This window comes from Salvia hispanica, chromosome 6, assembly GCF_029641045.1.
Source record: "Salvia hispanica isolate PSC_SH4W2 chromosome 6, Shi_PSC_v1, whole genome shotgun sequence".
Lineage (NCBI taxonomy): Eukaryota > Viridiplantae > Streptophyta > Magnoliopsida > Lamiales > Lamiaceae > Salvia > Salvia hispanica.
The window spans coordinates 48338472-48357664 of NC_142697.1; the positions used below are offsets into that span (position 1 = coordinate 48338472).

The 19193-nt window shown below is 36.8% G+C and overlaps 4 protein-coding genes across 5 annotated transcripts; 2 read left to right on the forward strand and 2 right to left on the reverse strand.

Moving 5' to 3' along the window:
• On the forward strand, nt 1-3246 carry LOC125207805 (uncharacterized). 2 transcript variants are annotated; one of them, XM_089061971.1, is made up of 7 exons: nt 1-116; nt 791-911; nt 1131-1592; nt 1791-2241; nt 2367-2483; nt 2586-2743; nt 2845-3246. In XM_089061971.1, the coding sequence occupies exons 2-7, from the start codon at nt 795-797 to the stop codon at nt 3046-3048; spliced, it is 1509 nt and encodes a 502-aa protein (XP_088918097.1). In that variant the 5' UTR covers nt 1-116; nt 791-794; the 3' UTR covers nt 3049-3246. The 2 variants fall into 2 exon arrangements, with proteins under 2 accessions (XP_088918097.1, XP_088918096.1); XM_089061970.1 differs by having other exon boundaries at nt 1131-2241.
• A 52-nt stretch (nt 3247-3298) lies between these two features.
• TBL31 (trichome birefringence-like protein (DUF828)) lies at nt 3299-5217 on the reverse strand. The gene is made up of 5 exons (XM_048107305.2): nt 4804-5217; nt 4534-4708; nt 4120-4319; nt 3890-4036; nt 3299-3815 (listed from the first exon to the last, which is right to left on the reverse strand). The coding sequence occupies exons 1-5, from the start codon at nt 5184-5186 to the stop codon at nt 3455-3457; spliced, it is 1266 nt and encodes a 421-aa protein (XP_047963262.1). The 5' UTR covers nt 5187-5217; the 3' UTR covers nt 3299-3454.
• Nucleotides 5218-6446: 1229 nt separating this feature from the next.
• IPT9 (isopentenyltransferase 9) lies at nt 6447-9817 on the forward strand. Its single transcript, XM_048101754.2, has 11 exons — nt 6447-6716; nt 6815-6868; nt 7271-7313; nt 8003-8111; nt 8215-8413; nt 8496-8718; nt 8822-8913; nt 8996-9090; nt 9179-9254; nt 9334-9473; nt 9582-9817. Exons 1-11 carry the CDS (start codon nt 6471-6473, stop codon nt 9664-9666), a joined length of 1362 nt encoding a protein of 453 aa, XP_047957711.1. The 5' UTR covers nt 6447-6470; the 3' UTR covers nt 9667-9817.
• A 3898-nt stretch (nt 9818-13715) lies between these two features.
• LOC125203602 (P-loop containing nucleoside triphosphate hydrolases superfamily protein) lies at nt 13716-18925 on the reverse strand. Its single transcript, XM_048101990.2, has 10 exons — nt 18404-18925; nt 18107-18321; nt 17800-17950; nt 17441-17632; nt 17081-17243; nt 16762-16979; nt 16519-16695; nt 16240-16362; nt 15496-15827; nt 13716-13927 (listed from the first exon to the last, which is right to left on the reverse strand). Exons 1-9 carry the CDS (start codon nt 18824-18826, stop codon nt 15528-15530), a joined length of 1962 nt encoding a protein of 653 aa, XP_047957947.1. The 5' UTR covers nt 18827-18925; the 3' UTR covers nt 13716-13927; nt 15496-15527.
• Nucleotides 18926-19193: the final 268 nt, after the last annotated feature.

Below are 19193 nucleotides of genomic sequence, written 5' to 3' on the forward strand. Positions count from 1 at the left end.
ATAAATATATGAAAACCAAATTAATAGTAGTGCGACTACAACACCTCTCTAAGTCTCTACCCGCACCAGCACGTGCGAAGGCTTCCGCCACCGGCGCCGCCGGTTATCCACCGCCGGTGAGACTTCTTCCTCTTTTCTCGTCTCTTCTTTCTCTTAATCACACCTCGCTCTGTCGGATAGCAGGAATTATGATGAAATTGATGTTGATCACTGCGTGTTTGCGTGTGACAGAATTGTGACTGAATTTTCGGCTCTTAGGTTTGGATTCTGGTACAAAACAGCTATTGGAATAGTACAATGGGGGAAAGACTGAATTTTGAGTTGTGAACTAGCTTTATGATCGACAGAATTGTTGAGTTTTTTTAAATAAATATCGTTTTTTTTTGGAGTTTTTTTCGGTGGTGGTTTCAATGGCTTGGCTCAGTTGTGTGCATTTAAATGTCTTGTTTAATCGTCTAGGTTTTAAGTAGTATTTTATAGCTTTGCGTGACACAGTTTTCAGTTGTAATTTGTGAGCTGTGTTTATCGCCTTCTGCTTTTCCATGAACTTGTTGTGTGCCTGAATGGTTAAATTGGAAATTGAATCATTTTGGAGAGACAATTTCAGCATATTTCATGCTGGTTAGGTGTTTGTTGTAGCGTTGTCGCCAAAAGTTAGCTTTTTGATTGTTTATTGATGGCTAGAGCTGAATTTTGGAATGAAATTCGTTCTATTTGATGAAGAATTTGTGCTTATATATGAGTGCTTGCAGGTTCAATCCTCGTTCAACTTGTTTGCATTGTATTGTAGGTTTATGGTGGAGCCAGGGAACATTGTGCCGATGGACTTCAAGAGTAATCGTTGGGCTGGGAACATTTTCGACCAGTTGGAGCACGTGTTTCGTACGGATATGGATGAATTGGTAAACAAGGTAGTGCATCTTCTATTTCGTTTTTGCCATGGCACGTTTCTGTCGGAATGAGTAGTGTTTTGATGCAAAGAAAATATCACTTAACGTTGTGTGGCTATGTTATGTCTATTACTATATTATAGACTTCTTTTTGCTTCTTTTCTAAAGAAGTCAGTGATTCAGTCATTCATCAATAAGTGCGATTCAGAAATTGAGCTGTATGTTGCTCCTCTTGAACAGGATACTTTGAAATTTTTCGAGAACAAGGTGCAAAGTGTAGGCATGTCTGTCAAAAGACTTTACTCTGGTGTAGTGCAAGACATATTTCCACTCTCTGGGGACACTGCAGAGCCCGAGCAACAATTGGCTGCTGGTGAACAAGTTGATGTGCAGGATGGTGTGTTAATTTCTAGGACTGGAGCAACTTCCACTTGGGCTGATGAAATGCAACTGGCAAATAATCATGTCTCCGATTATGACAAGGTGCGAATCTCTCAGCTGGCTGATGTCCCGGAGGCACAAAATAAGAGAGAACAAGGGAATGGCATGGTCCCAGATAGCGAAGACAGTATTACTGCAGAAAAGAATGTTACAGATGGTGGCGTTTTTTCATCAGAGTTTGATGAGGACGTATTTCCTTTGCTTGCATTTTCAGCCCATGAAGAGGAAAGAAGGGATTTGAACCAGCAAAAAGGAGATGAGGTATTCTCAGACAGCACAATACCTCGTTTTGATTCTCCGACCGCTGCTTGGTTCTGTAAAAGCAAGTCGGTTGAGGATCAATATTTAGATCCAAACGGGAGTTTATCTTCTGCACCTGCACCTGTTTTGACTGAAGATAATTGTTCGCTGATGGATTCACCACTTCCTCTTGCTTGTGATGTTGATGACTATGTTCAGGAAAAATACATGGCTCTGTCTAAAAGCTGCTCTTCAGATGTAAATGGGAGTTTATATTCACCACCTGTACCTGTTTTGACTCAAGATTGTTCGCTGGCAGATTCACCACTTCCTCTTGCTTGTGATGTTGATGACGAGGTTCAGGAAAAATATATGGCTGTGTCTAATATCTGCTCTACTGAAGATGATAGTGTTGATTTATCGACCTCAGTTCAGTCATCTGAACGTGTGCTTTCATTTTTTTGCGATGAAAAAGAAGAAACTGTGGCTGTCATGTCTTCCGCCTATTGTACATCCCCATGTTCTTGTATGACTACAAAGTCTTCGTGCGCAGAGTTTTCTAAGGAGGCTGATGATGTCCTGCACTCTCGTAGTTCCAGAGTATCTGAATGTTGCACTCATGATATTTCTGCTGCATCTTCCACAAAGTCTCTAATGATGGAATCAAATGGTTGCTTTGTCTTAATCTCTTTTATCATCTTGTTTATTTTTTACTATGCTTGTTGTTATCTTTTTTATCCTTTTTCGTACTCGAAGATACATAGAAGTCTTAGAAACTAATGTTGGTTTTGGCAGATGACAACGCATTGCACGCCAATAGGTCAGAATTTTTGGATGGTTCATTTAAAATCTGCCATGAAGAACATTTCAAGAAACGCCATTCTGAAATTTTAATGTCTCCATCTGAATCTGGTAATTTCTGCGATACCTCTATCAACATTTACTTCTTCTATTAGTGAAATACGTTCTTCAACTATTCATACGGTTTATATTATATGCTTAATCATTTTGCAGAGTTTATGTATGGACTCGGTGCCCGAATTGGAGACCTTGATTTGGACAACGTCGACCTTTCCTCAAATGTAAAGCATGATGATGGAAGAAGTGTCGTTTTGTACAGCAATTTTCCCCAACCTAGCTCTTATAGAAGAAAAAATTTCAGTTATTATAAGGTAATATCTTTATGCTTTTACTTTTGTAATTATAAACAATCTTAACCAGATAAATTGCATATGGCATTTCCACACTGACATTAATATTGTTTTTTCCACAGAAATTAATACACGGTGCCTTTAATTCTCGAAAGAGGATAGCCAAGGAATACGAGCAGTTGGCAATAATGTATGGTGACATTGATGTGGAATCAAAGCAGCATTTTACGCAAAGTTCCGTGTCCTCATTTCTGAACACAGCTCTACATGCGGAGGGAACACAGTCGTCTCAGGAGATGAGTGAAAACGACTGGCAGCTGCTCTGAGTGTCACATTTCCATCGGTAACGCTGGAGGCCATTTCTTCAACCAGATATATATTTTTTCTATATTATCAAATTTTCATTAATTTAAAACTTCAGACCTCTTTGTTTTTGTTTTTTTGAGGAAAAAGCTAACAGCTGCTTTTGGCTAGTGTTTTTATGACAAATTGTTTCTTTTATTAAATTTCTACTAGTTCTTACATTTGAGAAGAATAAGGATACCTATATATACTTGCATTGTGTTGTGGTTGTGGTGAATCATAAAATTCTCACTGACATAGGCTGTGGATGTTTTTGATACTGATTACTTCTTGACAGTTCCTCGACCTATTCTCTGCCGGAGGCAGTGGTTTCCCGACGGACAAAAAAGGTGTCTCCTCTCATACATTACATCACATCATTCTAGCTAGTCATATTATGGATTGATCGCGATAATCTTGTAAAAGTAGCGCGTAGAAAATCTCGTTCCAAGTATCGGGCACTCCAGGTAAGCACCAATGTATGCAATCTGCATAATTCTTGGGATCGGATCTCTGTTCTTTCGTTAAGAGCTTTCCCTTTCTTTCCCCGAAAATCGAAGGATGGCCATCTTTTCTGTATTCGGACAACTGGGTGATGTTCAAAACAGTAACATTAACCTTTAATCTCCCGAGTACATCTTCCACGACCCCCATGATGTCAAGGTTCGAACCAGTCCCCCAGTACGGCCCTTCAATCGGGTGTGTCTCGCTGAAGCAGTTCCCGTCTGTCCCGGGCTTCCATTCCCAACTCCTGCACACGAAAATTTGACACAATGGCTGTATTCATACGCTGTCTTATAACATCTGATTATAAATTAGACTTACCATAAGTGTGTAGGTGACATTGTTGCGAAGAAGATCTTCTGGGTTTCGGGATTGATGCGCGAATCGACCCAGTTCGCCCACGTCTCCATTGCCAACCTATATGCCGTTGTCACGTCGTATTCTTGGACGTTGTCGAGAGATCCGTACCTGTAAAAGCATAATTGCTACTCGTAATGTTGAACCCAAAACTGCGTATAAATGAAGTCTAGTTCGCACGAGAATAATTTTACGTGGCATTGATCGTAGGTTTGTACATCCACCATATATAACTCTCGAAAATCAAAACATCGGCTCCTTCCCACTCCTTGCTATGCTTAGCTACGGAATCGAGCTTCACTAGTCGTTTCATCACGGTGTGGTTCGTTGCATGGTCTGATATCGACTCGATTAGGAAAGGCGCCCAGTAGTACTCGATGGATGCATTGAATTCCTAGTGTTGATTGGAAACAACCTGGTTAACAAATGCTTCATTGTATTGAAGCGTTAAATAGAAACTTTATTTGCACTATAATGTGTGTGCAATGGCAGATCCAGGTGAGGTCAGGTGGGTCAACCAACCCCATTGCCGGCCATTGTGTCTGACCTCACGAGTTTCATTTCCTGGATCAACCATTGTATGTGTTTGTGTGTGTGTGTGTGAGTACCTCGACTCTGAAAACTTTCCTCGGAGGTATGCGATGGAGGGATCTCGTTACAACTCGAGGAAGTGCAGAGTGTACTAAACAAATCATGGACTCAAACATGCCTCTTTGCACTGAATCTCCAACAAACATCAATCTTTTGTTTCTCAACATCTCCATTAACTTCATACCATCAAACCTAACATCATGATCATAGAGTGCATGTCAAGAAAAACATGCTACGTAAATTTTTTTGCAACGATGGGACAAAATCGAACATTTACCCGATATTACCTTGGCAAATCACACGCGTCAGGCTGCCACCTCCAGTTCTGATAAAAAGAATCGGATCTGCCATTCCTGACGCAAGTTGTCTGTTTCACCAGAAACGGGCAACTTTCTTCTCCATAGAGAGGAAAACTCTCATTATCCCGAATCCAGCTACCTTGGAACACATTGCACCCCTCCTCGATTTCCTCGTCCACGGATACATCGATCGGAACTGCAGTCGTATATCTGCGGCCAGTTGTCCACTCCAGCAGCATCGAGCTGCTCGGCCACATGCTGTAGCTGTTCCGGGAGCTATCTACAATGACTCGAGCTGCCCCGAGCGCGAGGACCGCCACGACGGAGAGGCGGAAGAGGAGGTGGATCCGTCGGTGGTGCAGTGTGGTCATGGTGGTTATGTTATGTGATATGTTTGGTTACTACATTGGTATATGTTTAAGGTTTAATGATTCAAGTGTATGCAACAACTGGTTGGTGAGGTTAGGCGTCGGGTAACACAAATGAGAAAACTAAGGTTGCTTACAATTTGTGCATGCTTACATTGTTTTATGGATTTATTAAAAAATATCGAGATTAAATAGATTGGACATCATATTATGGATTATTTTTTTTATATTTAATTTATATATTATTAGTTGAAAACTAAGCTTATGATTTCTTTCTAATTTAGCAATTAATGTGAATTAGGGATCATAAAAAAGTAAAGAGATTTAAAAAAAAAGTAAATTACCAAAACAAGTTCGATATAATTTTAGACTAGAGAGCACATAAAAAATAGTCAATTCAATTCAAGCTTAAATGTTACTACTATTAAACTTGGATTTGCTAACTTTGTTGTAGAATTTTTTATGAGTGAATATAGTGTGATGGTTCATCTTTCCGTCAATAAATTTCTTAATCTAGGACCACAATTTCAACCTTTTCAAAAAATAAAAAAAAAACCAATTTAATCGAAATAAAACCAATTCGTATTCCTCAATTTAATCGGGGTAGTTACTGCAAAAAGTTTCATCAATGTTTTAAATTAATACAAAAAGTTTTGAGTTCACAAATATCATACAAAAAGTTTAATTAGTGTTTCAAATTGATACATTCCGTCTAAATCATTTAACACCGTTAACTTTAATTAATTTTTTATACATTCTCTCTCTATGTTACCTAGTAGGGTATATACAATCTACATACAAAATGTTTCATCAATGTTTGAATTGAGTACAAAATGTTTTAAGTTAACATATATCATACAAAAAGTTTGATTAGTGCTGCGAAGTAGTACATTCCATCTAAAAATTACTAGCACTATTACTTTTTCTCCAAAATTGAGGCCTAAAAAACATGATATTATTTCTCTAAATAATACCTTATGCATTGCCATATGGGCATTTTATTAAGCAATGACTTCACATTTTACTTTCGGCTAATATTTGTAGCTAATTTAGAGTCGAAAGGATGAAAAATAAGAAAAAGTAACGATGTTAGTGATTTTTAGACGGAATGTACTAATTTGCAACACTAATCAAATTTTTTGTATGATACTATTTGTTAACTTAAAACTTACTCAATTGAAACATTGGAACATTTCGTACGTGAGGTGTAATTATCCCCGATTTAATCAGAATATAATTTTCTATAAATAGTAATTCAAAAAATTATCAATTCAGCTGTGTTCCGAAATGATAAGCCGTCTGAGAGTTGGCGGCGTACGGATGTGTTGCCTCCGCCTCCCTTCCCCGGCTGAGGCGCCGCCGCCATTCCGCATCTTCTGCGCTACAAGGTTCCTCGCCACTTCCTGCTCATTAAAAAGCAAGCGGCAGAAAGTAATTGTGATTTCTGGCCCCACCGGCGCCGGCAAAAGCAGGCTCGCCTTGGAGCTCGCAAAACGACTCAATGGAGAAATCATCAGCGCTGATTCCGTCCAGGTGAATGAATTTCTAGTATTCTGGTATAGAATTTCATTTGAGGAGTGTCAATTTTATTTCAATTTTGATTATTGAGAGAGTTTGTATTTCGATGGCAGGTGTATAAAGGGCTTGATATTGGTTCAGCAAAGCCCTCCTTGGAAGACAGAGAGGTATTCTCGAGTTTTGAATTTGTGTGTTTGGTAATGATGCAGAGCTACTGGCTTTCAATTTAAAGTTATAAATTGATTCTGTAATTGGTAATTTGGGGAAATTGGTTATGATAAGGTTTATTTCATATGTAGTTGCATTGGATCCTTGCATTGCTGTGATAAGGTTTGAAGTTTTGTGAAAATGAAAAAAAGGTGTGGTTGTGTTGTTGAAATGGTCTCTTTGTTTCTGATGGTTTTGCTTCATTGTGACTTTGTGAAGATAAAAATGATATTTTTTTGCTGATAAGTTGAAAGAATGTGCTTTAAGTGATTGTACTATTGCTCATATGCTTGAAGTTATGAGCACTGATTTATGTGTGGGAGTTGCTGAAGTAGTTACGTCAAGAATTTGAATTTTTCCAGGAAGTCCCACACCATTTGGTGGACATATTGCACCCATCTGAAGGTAATATTTGAAAGATTGCGTTGAAAGCTTATTCATTTTCTTATGCTGTAGCTATTTGGAGGTGAAATATGGCCCTGTGACATTATTTTGCGATTAGACTTGATCGTATAAGTAATAACTTGCTCCATAAAAGATCAGGAATCTAATTTACATGCTTGTGTGTCTTAAGTCGCTTATGCTATATTGTGTTGAGATATGAAAAGTGAATATATTAACTCTTTGCTCTTATTAACCTGAGGAAAGCAGTTCCTGGCAACATCACTGAGATATTGTTTGTGATATAGATATATAGTGCTATTGCGGTTATACAGTACGTCACGCTCACGTAGCGAAAACATTTTCATCAGTTTTTCCTTCTTTTTTTAAGCTGCGGGACCAGGATGGGGATTAAAAATCCTTCCTTTAAAGAATTTTTCGTTATCTTCTTTGTTGTTGGACTGTGAGATTGATTTCAAATCTGTTAAAACATGGAGTACTATATTTTGATGGTTTTATTGGTTCATTTGTAACTGTTTTACAATGCATCATTAATCAAGCATCTTTGGAATGAAAATCCATCAGTTCGAGTGCTACCACAAGCTAAAATAAGATTCAAATGTGGTTTCTATGCTTACATGGGCTTTCATTACTAAATTTTGTGGCTTTTAATGTTTGATGTATCTCATAAAAGAATTTTCTTGGTCTATCAGATTATTCTGTTGGAAAATTTTATGAGGATGCGAGGCAAAAAACAGAGGAAGTTCTTTTTAGAGGCCGTGTCCCAATTGTGACAGGCGGTACAGGGTTGTACTTACGGTGGTATGTTGCTTACGTTTAATTCATGGCTTTTTTTTTTTTTTTCTTTTGATCATTATAACATTGAAAAATGCATTCTTCTAAATTTTCATTACTGTTGTGTAAGGTTCATATATGGGAAACCGGATGTTCCACAAGCCTCACCTGAGATCACCTCGGAAGTGCATTCAGAACTTGCAGAATTTCAGAGGGATGGTCACTGGGATGCAGCTGTACAATTGGTTGTCAAAGCAGGCGATCCAGGTGTCGAGTCATTAGCAGCAAATGATTGGTATCGGTTGCGTCGCAGACTTGAAATTCTTAAGGTTGGTTGAGAATTAGAACATATCATCTTTTTATTCTGTTCTAAATAAACATCTGAATGCCATGATTGTTTTAATCATGCAGTCTAGTGGCACATCTCCATCAGCCTTTAAAGTACCCTATAATTCTTTCAAGGAGAAGTTGGAATCGAATGATGCAGAATCGTCTGACATACACTCTTCAAATAGTGAACCTCAAAAGAAAGACTCAAACGACCTGGACTATGATTTTGTTTGTTTCTTCCTTTCCACACAAAGGCTGGATCTTTACAGATCAATTGATTTCAGGTGTGAAGATATGCTTTTAGGTAAAGAGAAAGTTTATGGCGTCTTCTACATATATACACCTATGTAGGAAACTAGTCATATTTGCAAGAACTTACTGCTTTAAGTTGTCTTTTCCTATGCTAGATGATGGAATTTTATCGGAGTCAAAGTGGCTTCTTGATTTGGGCCTTATGCCTAATTCCAATTCTGCAAGTCGAGCAATTGGCTATAGACAAGTATGCTTCCAGTTCCATTTCTGAGGATCTTTGTCGTAAGGCCGGTGTTTGAGTTTGTTTTCCTTGTTTTTGAAATTCTTAGGCTATGGACTTTCTGCTAAGGGCCAGAGAACAACAGGGCTGGAGTTCTTCTAGAGAATTCTACAGATTTCTGTCTGAGTTTCAAAAAGCTTCTCGGTAAATTATTCCGATGAGTCATAGGAATGATAGAGAGTTATTTTTTAGTAACTTGAATAGTAAAATCGAGTTGGGTATAAAATTGCAGAAATTTTGCAAAGAGACAGTTGACATGGTTTCGGAACGAGCCCATCTACAGCTGGATTAATGCCTCAAGGCCCATGGTATGGAAAGAACATGTTTCGAGTCTATTGATTTTGACCGGCTGTGTTGTCATAGAATCTACCTTTATCTTGATTGCAGGAAGATGTGCTGAGATTCATATGTGACGCGTACGAAGACCAATCAGGGAACCTTAAAGTGCCTCAGTCGCTCTGCATGGAGAAGGACATGACGCATCCAAAGGAAGTCCGTCTACTTAAGGCTTATCGCACTCAAAATAGGTAGTCATTTCTCGCGTCTTTTATCTGCATTCTCATATAGATCTGTCAAGAATTAGAGTTCGATTCGTGCTATTCTACTGCTAAATTGAAATCTACGGCTTTGTGAAGGCTCTTCGTCTCGCCTGATGATTGTAGCAGCATTCTGGACTGGGTGAAGAGAACTCAAGGCGAACACACGATGTCTATTTGTTGAAATACACTGCTGCACACGCGGCCAGGTTTTCGTGTTTTCTCATTCGTAGAATCTGCTATTCTACTGCTAAAGATTCTTGTAAACCAGATGTAGCATAGAATGATCTACAGAATTGATGAATATACTGAAAAACTAGATGTATTTTGTCTCTTGATTAAATCCCAAAAATGAATTAATACCCAACAAATCATAACCCCCTCAATAGGGGAAAGATGCCATAAAGTCATATAAATACTCTTGACAAATTCAACATTTAGTTGGTTTAAACTTTTCAATAACGAGGTTGAGTTTTCGATCGACCACATAATTTAATAGTAGTAGAAATTTTTAATCTATTTATGTGCACAAAATGTAGTAATAGGTAAAATTAATAATAAGTGCTTTTGATTATTTTTTGCAAAACTAAATAGAAACTACGTGATAAAGTATGAGTTTAAGTACTGATGAAAAAGTAACCTAGTTCTTATTGTTAATGCACAAAATTAAATAATACTACTATGATATAAAACTAGAATAGAGTGGTAAAATAGTGGGTCAAGGGGCATGTATATATGTTAATTAATTTATAATGTTAAAGGTTTGTTTGTACCTAAAACTACATTAGGAGGTTCTTTGAACTTTAGAGTAAGCATTAGGGGTGTATTTAACAATTTTCCGTACATCGAGAATAAAATAATATATTTAATAATTAAAACACAAAATCACCATTTTAAACACAAATCTAACTTTAGAAAGCTCATTAATTTGGAGTTGATCATGGTCGATTAAGCTCGTGAGCATCACAACAATCTTCGGCTCTACTAATGTAAAATACATGTATATAATTCGCAATTATTATTAAATTATTAATCATATAGTATGCATAAATTAAACTACTATAGTCTGTCTCATTCAACCATCAGCGTCACAAAAAGGCTACATAAAACAAATCGTGGTAGCTCTAAATTATTCTCCCTTTATGTATTTTAGAAGTACTAAAAACGCAAAGATAATATATTACTACATTGAACTAAGTAAATGCTCCACAATACTAAAATAGTTCAAAAGCTCATAAAATATTAAATTCATCACAATATAACAAAGTACACTCCAAGTGATCACCACTGCATGCTACTATAGTACTTAAATACTTAAATAAAACTAAACAACCAGAAAATGAAAAAAAAAAAAGAGGAAAAGTGATGAGAAATCAATGAAAAACTAAAAGCCTCTCTGTGTCTCTCAAATTACATTCATCATATATATGTAATGCTCTTAGTGATGTTTCGGGTCGGGTCCGCCTGGGCTGACCCGGTTGACGTGGTACCAGTTTTCCGCGGTTTCCTTCCTCTTCAAGCTCTCCTTGATCGCTTCTTGGGCGCTGTCGATCAATGCCCGTCTCCCCGGTGGTGGGGCGGGGCCAGGGAGGATTCGAGACTGAGCCGCGGAGAATGTGAATGAAATCAAGACAAAACACAACCAAAACCTTAGGCTTGCCATATTGAATGTGTGTGTGTGTGTGTGTGTGAAAGAAATATGGTAGTATGATGAGAGATGAAGGTAGATATGTGGAGATTGGAGAGATGGGTATTTATAGAGTGATGAGAAGAGAAGGAGCCAAATTGGAAGAGGGGATTTCCACTTGTGATTCAAAGTGGGCTAACGTAGGCAAAGCCATGCAATCAAATAAGAGTAGTACTATACATATATATTCATAAGGAAAACGACTCTTGTGTGTATAAATAATAGTATTGGGGTAGTAGCATTTCAATTATATTTCCACCTTTGGCCCCAAAGGAGCCACCCTTGAAAGACTTCGTAATCGCTCCTTGATCGGGCCCTCTTGCTTCGAAGATGAATTATAGTCGACGCCAGATGAATTGTGTGATTTTTCGTGATTTCTAGTTCAAACTTTTGACAAATTATAGGCGACGCCAGATTAATTGATCGTAAAATTTAACACGGTACTATTAAGTGAACATTGTAAGAACATATATGCTATATATGTATTTTTCAAACTTTGAACATAAAAATCACTATAGAGTCAAAAGTTTAGATTATTGTTCAATTACAAGGCTAAATATTGATTTGTAGAAAGTATTTTACCATTCTTCAATGTAGCATAAGCATATGAGGGTCAAATGTGATCAAAGAAAACAAATTGCGTTTTGCTTTTGTCCTTTATTATTCGCCAATTTTGGCTTATGTCAAAAAGAAATAGCAATGAACTCAAAATAAAATAACACACATGGCAATTGTTGATTAAATTATGCAAATATGTGGTGTTATTGGTGTTGATATCATTGCTATTTGACCTTACGAGTATCTTCAATGGCCAACGTGGGTTTTTAAGTTATCCATTCCTTTTCGTTATGTTTATCCTAGTACCTTTTGTTTTTCTAATTAAATAATTATTGTCTAGGCTAGCATGTTTTTATTGGAGATATAAGCAAAGGAGTTATCCATTCCTTTTCTTTATGACCTTAGCCATTTTCTATTAATTTGTAAATTTATCAATATTTAATTAAGTTACATGTAGATACAAAATACTCACTTAAATCTTGTTTTGCCAACTTTCATAATTTATAAAATTCTTATATGCAGATTGCAAATCCACATCTTCTCTTCATCATCTGCAAATAAAACTCCAACTCCCCATCCAACTTACTTACCCAATCCTATAGAAAGAAGTGATGAATTTGATTTGAAATAATAGTAGAAAAGCACTTGCCAAGTCATTTATGTTGAACTCTTGCATTTTTGCTGACACCACAAAGCATATAGTCCACTCCATATCTTTCTACCTATGTGTATACATATATAGTACTATTACTATTTGTGTGCATATACACTTGGTATTTATTAGACATGCTTTAATTTATCTTAAATTTGTCATTAGCATTATTAGTTTTACAAATTACATAAATATCAAAGTTTGATACTTATGTTATTTTCTTCCTTCATCTCAAGTTAGAGAAAATGAACAAATCAATTTTTAATTTTTAACTAGATTTGTAAAATAGACGACGTCAATAACAATTTTTGAGGTATTAAAATCAAAACAAATACTTACTATATATAAAACAAAACAAATAACGCTAACGTTGACTAAACGAAAATGATGCTCACGGTCACTAATAGTCTCACATAGAATATAATACTCCCTCCGTCTCCTATTAGTCACACTTTGACCGGGCACAGATTTTAAGAAATGTAAAGAAAAATTGGTTGAAAAAGTTAGTGGAATGTGGGTACAATTTTTTTATATTAGTTTTATAATAAAATGTGAGTGAATTGAGTTAGTGGAATGTGAGACATACTTACCATTTAGGGTAAAAATGAAGTGTGACTCTTAATTGAGGACGGACCGAAATGGAAAAGTGTGACTCTTAATAGGGGACGGAGGGAGTACTAACATTTATCATAATATATATAGGTGTGAATGTGTGTGAAGATCTAGAGTGCTGATTCTCTGCCCATGGGGCTCTGAAGGGCCACGATTTTCCACTGATAATATTATTATTTTTTTAAAGGTGAAGGGTTACATGTAAAAGGGTAGCCACCACCTAAAAGGGTTAGGCATGCTAAAAAAAACATAAAATTAAACAAAACGCCACAATTAACCTCCAATTTCAAGTATTGTAATTGGAAGGTTACACTTCAGACACGCACATTAAAAATTATTCACAGTTAAAACCACCTAAATTCTCACATTTTTCCAAGTTTTTGGCAAATCGAAGCAAACATGATAATAGTAGTTCAATGAAGAAAATCAAGCAAGAATTGGTTCAATAAAAGAGAAATATATGTGCAGAATATAGTTGGGCCAAAACTGGTAATGGAAGCCAGCTAGAGATTGTCTATTTTAAATTGTAAATTAAAAAAAAAGTTAAATAAAACAGACAAGATCACATAAAAAGTTAAAACAAACTACCCATAACAGCCTAGCTATAACCCATTGTGCCATCTGATTTGAGGAAAAATTGAGTGCTGTAGATTGTTATTTTGGATTCTAGAGAAGCACTTTCACAAAACAACAAAGACAACACAAGGACAAAAACACATATAGATAGCCTATCACTTGTGATTTTATTCAATTCTAGAGCACCATTGTGATTTGTGAACCACATAAATAATGCTAAAAGATGGACTTAAAAATGATAAGAAAACATTAAATCACCTTTAAATGTAAAAAGAGCACATTCGAAAGAAAGCTAATATGGATTCCAATCAACCTTGTTCTCGTACGGTGAATAGTTTAGATGTGACATTCCTCCCCCACCTGAAAAGGTTAATAGTGAAAAAAGGAGGATCCTAAAATCACCAAAATATAAAATAGAGTAATAAATAAATGCAGAAAGACTTTCCACTTCAAATTGGCATGAATTGGGATAAATATAAAGATGAAGATGACAAGAAATGGGGAAAAGCATGTACATGTTCTTGATGCCAAGGCATTACTCCCTCCATCCCCGATTAAGTCAGACTTTGACGGGGCACGAGTTTTAAGAAATGTGAAGAAAAGTTGGTTGAAAAAGTTAGTGGAATGTGAGACCTATTTTTTTATATTGGTTTTATAATAAAATGTGAGTGAATTGAGTTAGTGGAATGTGAGACCTACTTACTATTTATGGTAAAAATGAAGTGTGACTCTTAATTGGGGACGGACCGAAATGGAAAAGTGTGACTCTTAATCGGGGACGGAGGGAGTATATAACTAGACATTTTACTTATACTAAATTATCAAGGGCCTTGTGATATCCTAAAGTTTCAATCCATCTCAGTAAATAATGAATTAACCTATATTTTTATTTAGCTATATAGGCTAATCCTAAAATATAAACATCCCCTTAAGGTTCAGCAAAATCTTAGCTATTGATGGATTAAACCCAAATTGTGGATTAATAAATCCTAATCAAAATAATATTAACTCCAATTAATTTCGGTTAACCATACTAGATCACATACGGCAAATCCTAATCCATCTCCTAATACATACACACATACATAATAAATGATGGTGGGGTCCGTCACTCATGTATATGTGTATGTATTAGGAGATGAGTTAGGATTTGCCGTAGGTGATCCTTACCGGTTAACTAAAGGCCGGCTGCGTATGATTCTATCTTTCTTAAAAGTCATAATCCAAAAGAGCACCCAATTAAAAATTAACTTCAAGAATATACTGCAGTTGCTTAACAATCCTTCTAACTGATACCAAGAAATTAAATTGGGCAAAGAAAGCAAGCAAATTAGCATTAATTTGCATCACAAAAATGCCGACCAATGCAAATTATGCAATGAGCTGACCCACCACAGAAAGTGGCAATCTTTTTATATAATGAACAACAATGATTTTGAGTCATACTAATTTAGGTCAACTTCATAAAGAATCATCTTTTTGCGTATGCACGTTCAGAATATAAAGGTAGCAGAAATTAATGTTATCCCTTTCATATTTGTATCTCTACATATGGAAAAGAACTATTGAAAAGGTTTGACTTTGGGATTCTGGATAAGCATTTGAATACTCTTACATGGATTAAAGTGGGAATAAAGAGCACCAAATAATAAATAAAATAAAATGGTGTAGATCAAATTTGATTTGGAGCACTAACTTTAAGTCAAGACTCTCAATACTTATACAGCTATCCATTTTTTCCAGTTTTTCTCCTAAAAACTATATTTATGCTTATCTTGTTTGTTTTAAAGTAATTTCTGGAGTAGTTGAATCATGGAAAAGGCAAGATTCAACTAACCGAAAGAACACCAATATCATAAGAGAAACTAGCACTAACTAAATGGTCTAAACGGTCAAAGATAAGCATATTATCAGAATGCAAAACATACCTGTGCTTCTATGATATTTGGACCAACTATATTTAGTCAGGAAGGAGAGGTAATCGGTTGACAGTGATAGCAGACCCGTTTGTTTCATTGTTTAGCTCATAAAAGTTTTCAGAGTCGGTGGCTTCTTTTTCTTCTGAACTGCCTTCGTTGGCTGTGCTCTGTAAGGGAAGGATCCTGAGCCGCACACCAAGCTCAGAAACAATTCTTTCTGTTTTGAGATTGTATTTACGAATGAGGTCCTTCTGAAGCAATATTATGTTTAATGAGCGGGGAAGCAGATCAACGGGCTCTCCCTTTGGGATTACTCTTTGCTCAACTGCGATTCTTGCTTCCTGTGTAGATAGAAAGAACAGCTCTTTTTGTCAATACTGACTTATGCCATTCCAATGCAAATAAATAGATAGATAAATAAAAGTAAGCATCAAGCCATTACAAATAGAAAGATATTAGAACAAGGATATTACCTTATGACATCTATTCAAAAAAGAAAAAAAGAGTTCATTTTCTACCATTCTCGATCACGAAAAGAAACACTTGCAAATAGCTTTCAGAGTATAAATTACTACCCAAGTATAAGTTATATAAACGCTGCAGTTATCCTTCTCCATTTCTAGCAGCTAATAGTCATAAAAAGCCCAGAACAACAAGAGTAGTTGTAGCATATGGCACAAAAGGCACAAGCTTTTTCAGCCACGATATTTCACACAATGACGCAACATTTTCCACCCCTCTTTTCTAAATTACCTCCAAAGCATCAATTTTCTCCGAGTCATTTGCCTTAGCGTCAGATTCATAAAATTCAAAACCATCTGCATAGTCAGACATTAAAGATTGAATAGTCCTCATTATCTGAGCCAAAGAGGTCGTCTGCAAAAGGATAAACAACAAGTAAATGATAAAAGTAAAATATAAAGAAGAATAAAATATTGACAGAGGGAAACAACCTTCTATTTTATCCCATTCAATAGGTATTGTTTACCATAATGAAAGGAATTTTAAAAGATAAATGATCGCGGTGCTTACCTTGATGACATAGGTAGGAAGGCTCTGAGATCTTGCAGCAGCTTGTAGCCGAGAATTCTTTTTGAGCTTGGACTGCAAAGCTATTAGCACATCTGCTTCACTGATGTTGTCAGTAAATTCGATTGTATCATCTATCTTCAACTGCTTTATCCCTTGCATGATGCTTGCCTCTGATATCTACAACACTGCTTGTGTTTAAGTTACCAATCCACCACTCTTTATAAGGAATCTAGTGGTTCTTACCCCATAAAGAAATATACGGAGATGGTCCTCATCTTCATAAGAAGTCCCTTCTGAGGCAAATGCATCCTGGAAAGATGAATCATCAATCATTTCAGAAGTATCTTCAGTCCAACTTTCACTGCTCGTCTCAATCTCAGACAAATCAGGAGTGAATAAACTTGGCTCCAATCCATTTGTTTCGTTATTCAACTTTCGGACCTCAAATCTAGGGTAGCGACCTACTTAAGGTTAAAGGAACAGCATATAAACTTGACATGGTAGCCAAAAATGAGAAAACAAAAGTAAAAACATCATTTATCAAACAGAAAGGAGTCAAGACCTGCAAGTATAGCATCTACTGTTGCTTCTAGATTACGATGGACTCGTAACTCTGCTTTAGAAATTATCTCCACGCCACAAGTGAAAGTTGACGGCCCTTTTCTTTCCAACACACTTTTTTGAACTCCTCTCCTGCTTGCCTCTTCATCGCCCAGTGTTACACTCTGGGAAGCAGTAACAACAGTGTTTCAAGGACAAAATTTGTCAACCTAAGACGTAAAAAAGTAAAAAAATAACTAAAAGAATCCAGCAACAACTTAGTTATTAGAAACCTCTAAACCATGGTAGTAAAATCGATCGATAACTTTCAAGTGATGTTATAAAGACTAAAGAGTCCTAGAAAGTAGAACACCAGAATTACCTGCACTCCTCCAACAAGCATCTCTAATGCAGGATTCATCACTAAGTTCTCAATGGTTACTCCATGAGCAGTTGCAACTAGTTGAATTCCACGTTGAGCAATTGTACTAGCAGCTGCAGCTTCAAGCTTTGTGCCAATCTCATCAATCACAATCACTTGTGGCATATGATTTTCAACGGCTTCTATCAACACCTGCCAAGTTATTAAAAAAATACGACCACATTGCTTGTCAAAATATTTGGAATCTAAAATAGAAATCGTAACAGATGATAGGATATTGTATGATTATGAGAAAAATAGTATCTTTACATTACACCTGTTTAATTTTGTTCATGTAATGATGCGAGCAGTATTCATACCTTATGTTGAACATCAGTGTGCGGAACTTGCATCCTGCGAGCATGGCCTATTCCTGAGTGTGGAATATCTCCATCACCTCCAATTTCATTTGAGGTGTCAACAATCATTACGCGCATCTCATACTCATTTGCAAGCATACGGGCTATGTCCCTTCAAAAAATAAAGAACATGTAGTTGTTTTACTAATAGTAGAATTTATATAAGATCAGTATGCACAAGTAAGTTCCTCTAGAATATATAGCCCACAGGTCCCATCATGCTCTATCTAATCATTAATACTACTTGTAAATATATGCAGAAAGTAACCTGATAATTGTGGTTTTCCCCACCCCAGGAGGCCCGATAAGTAGCAATGAAGCACCATCTTTAACTAGATCACGCAATAGATTGGCACTTCCGGACACCGCACGACCAACACGACAAGTTAAACCGATAATTGCACCTTTCCTATTTCTAATTGCGCTAATACGATGCAGTGTTCTGCTAATTCCCGCTCGGTTATCAACTGCAAAGTCCCCAACCTGCAGTATGGTTAGCTATTTGATTATTTGATAGAAGCAAAACAGAGAAAACGGCCATCTTCCGGGCTGAAAATCAGCACACCTGAGCTGTAGCATGAAGAATGTCCTCCATTGAAATCGGGTTATCAGACAGCACGAAATCCCCGGACGGGAAGCGGGCCAGCGGCTTCCGGCCCAAGTCCATGACCACCTCAATCAAGTCATGTAGCTCGGGATGTTCGCTCACCCTGTGCCGCATCTCTTCCGGCAAAAGTGCCAGCAGCCGACCAAGTTCCACTTTGAACTCTTCGGCGCTATCCGTCTCATCATTTGGCTGCAAATGCGGCGCTGATGAGCTCGAAACTGTAAGACTCCGACCTTTGAGGCCAGGCAAGGAAAGTTTTCGTGTTGTGGGGATGGGGAAGCGGATTCGGGCGGCGGTTTTTCTGGTTGGAGATGGTTTGAAGGAGAGATGGAGATGAAGAGGGAGAGCACAGCATTTGCTTTTTGGCGGTAAAATCATCATGGAATTTGGATTTGGATTTGGCAATTAGGGTTTGGAATTTGGGGATTGTCAAATTTTGTCCCAATTTAGTGCAGAGGATTGGATAGGAAAATAGGAACCACTTTTTTTTTGTCTTTTCCATTTTACTTGATAAAAAAGAATAGGATATTCCGGTTTTATGCAGTATAACAAAATAGATGAGTATCAATTTGGGCTCAATATATCTTTATCACTAGGTTATAAAATATTTAACAAAAGTTTATAATCTCACTGTTTGGTTCCAGGTAATAAAATATCATTAATTTATAGAATTACGTGTCATTCGGTTGTCATGACTAATAATCATGAGACTATCCATCTAGGATTAAGTTGTGGGATTATTTTAGTT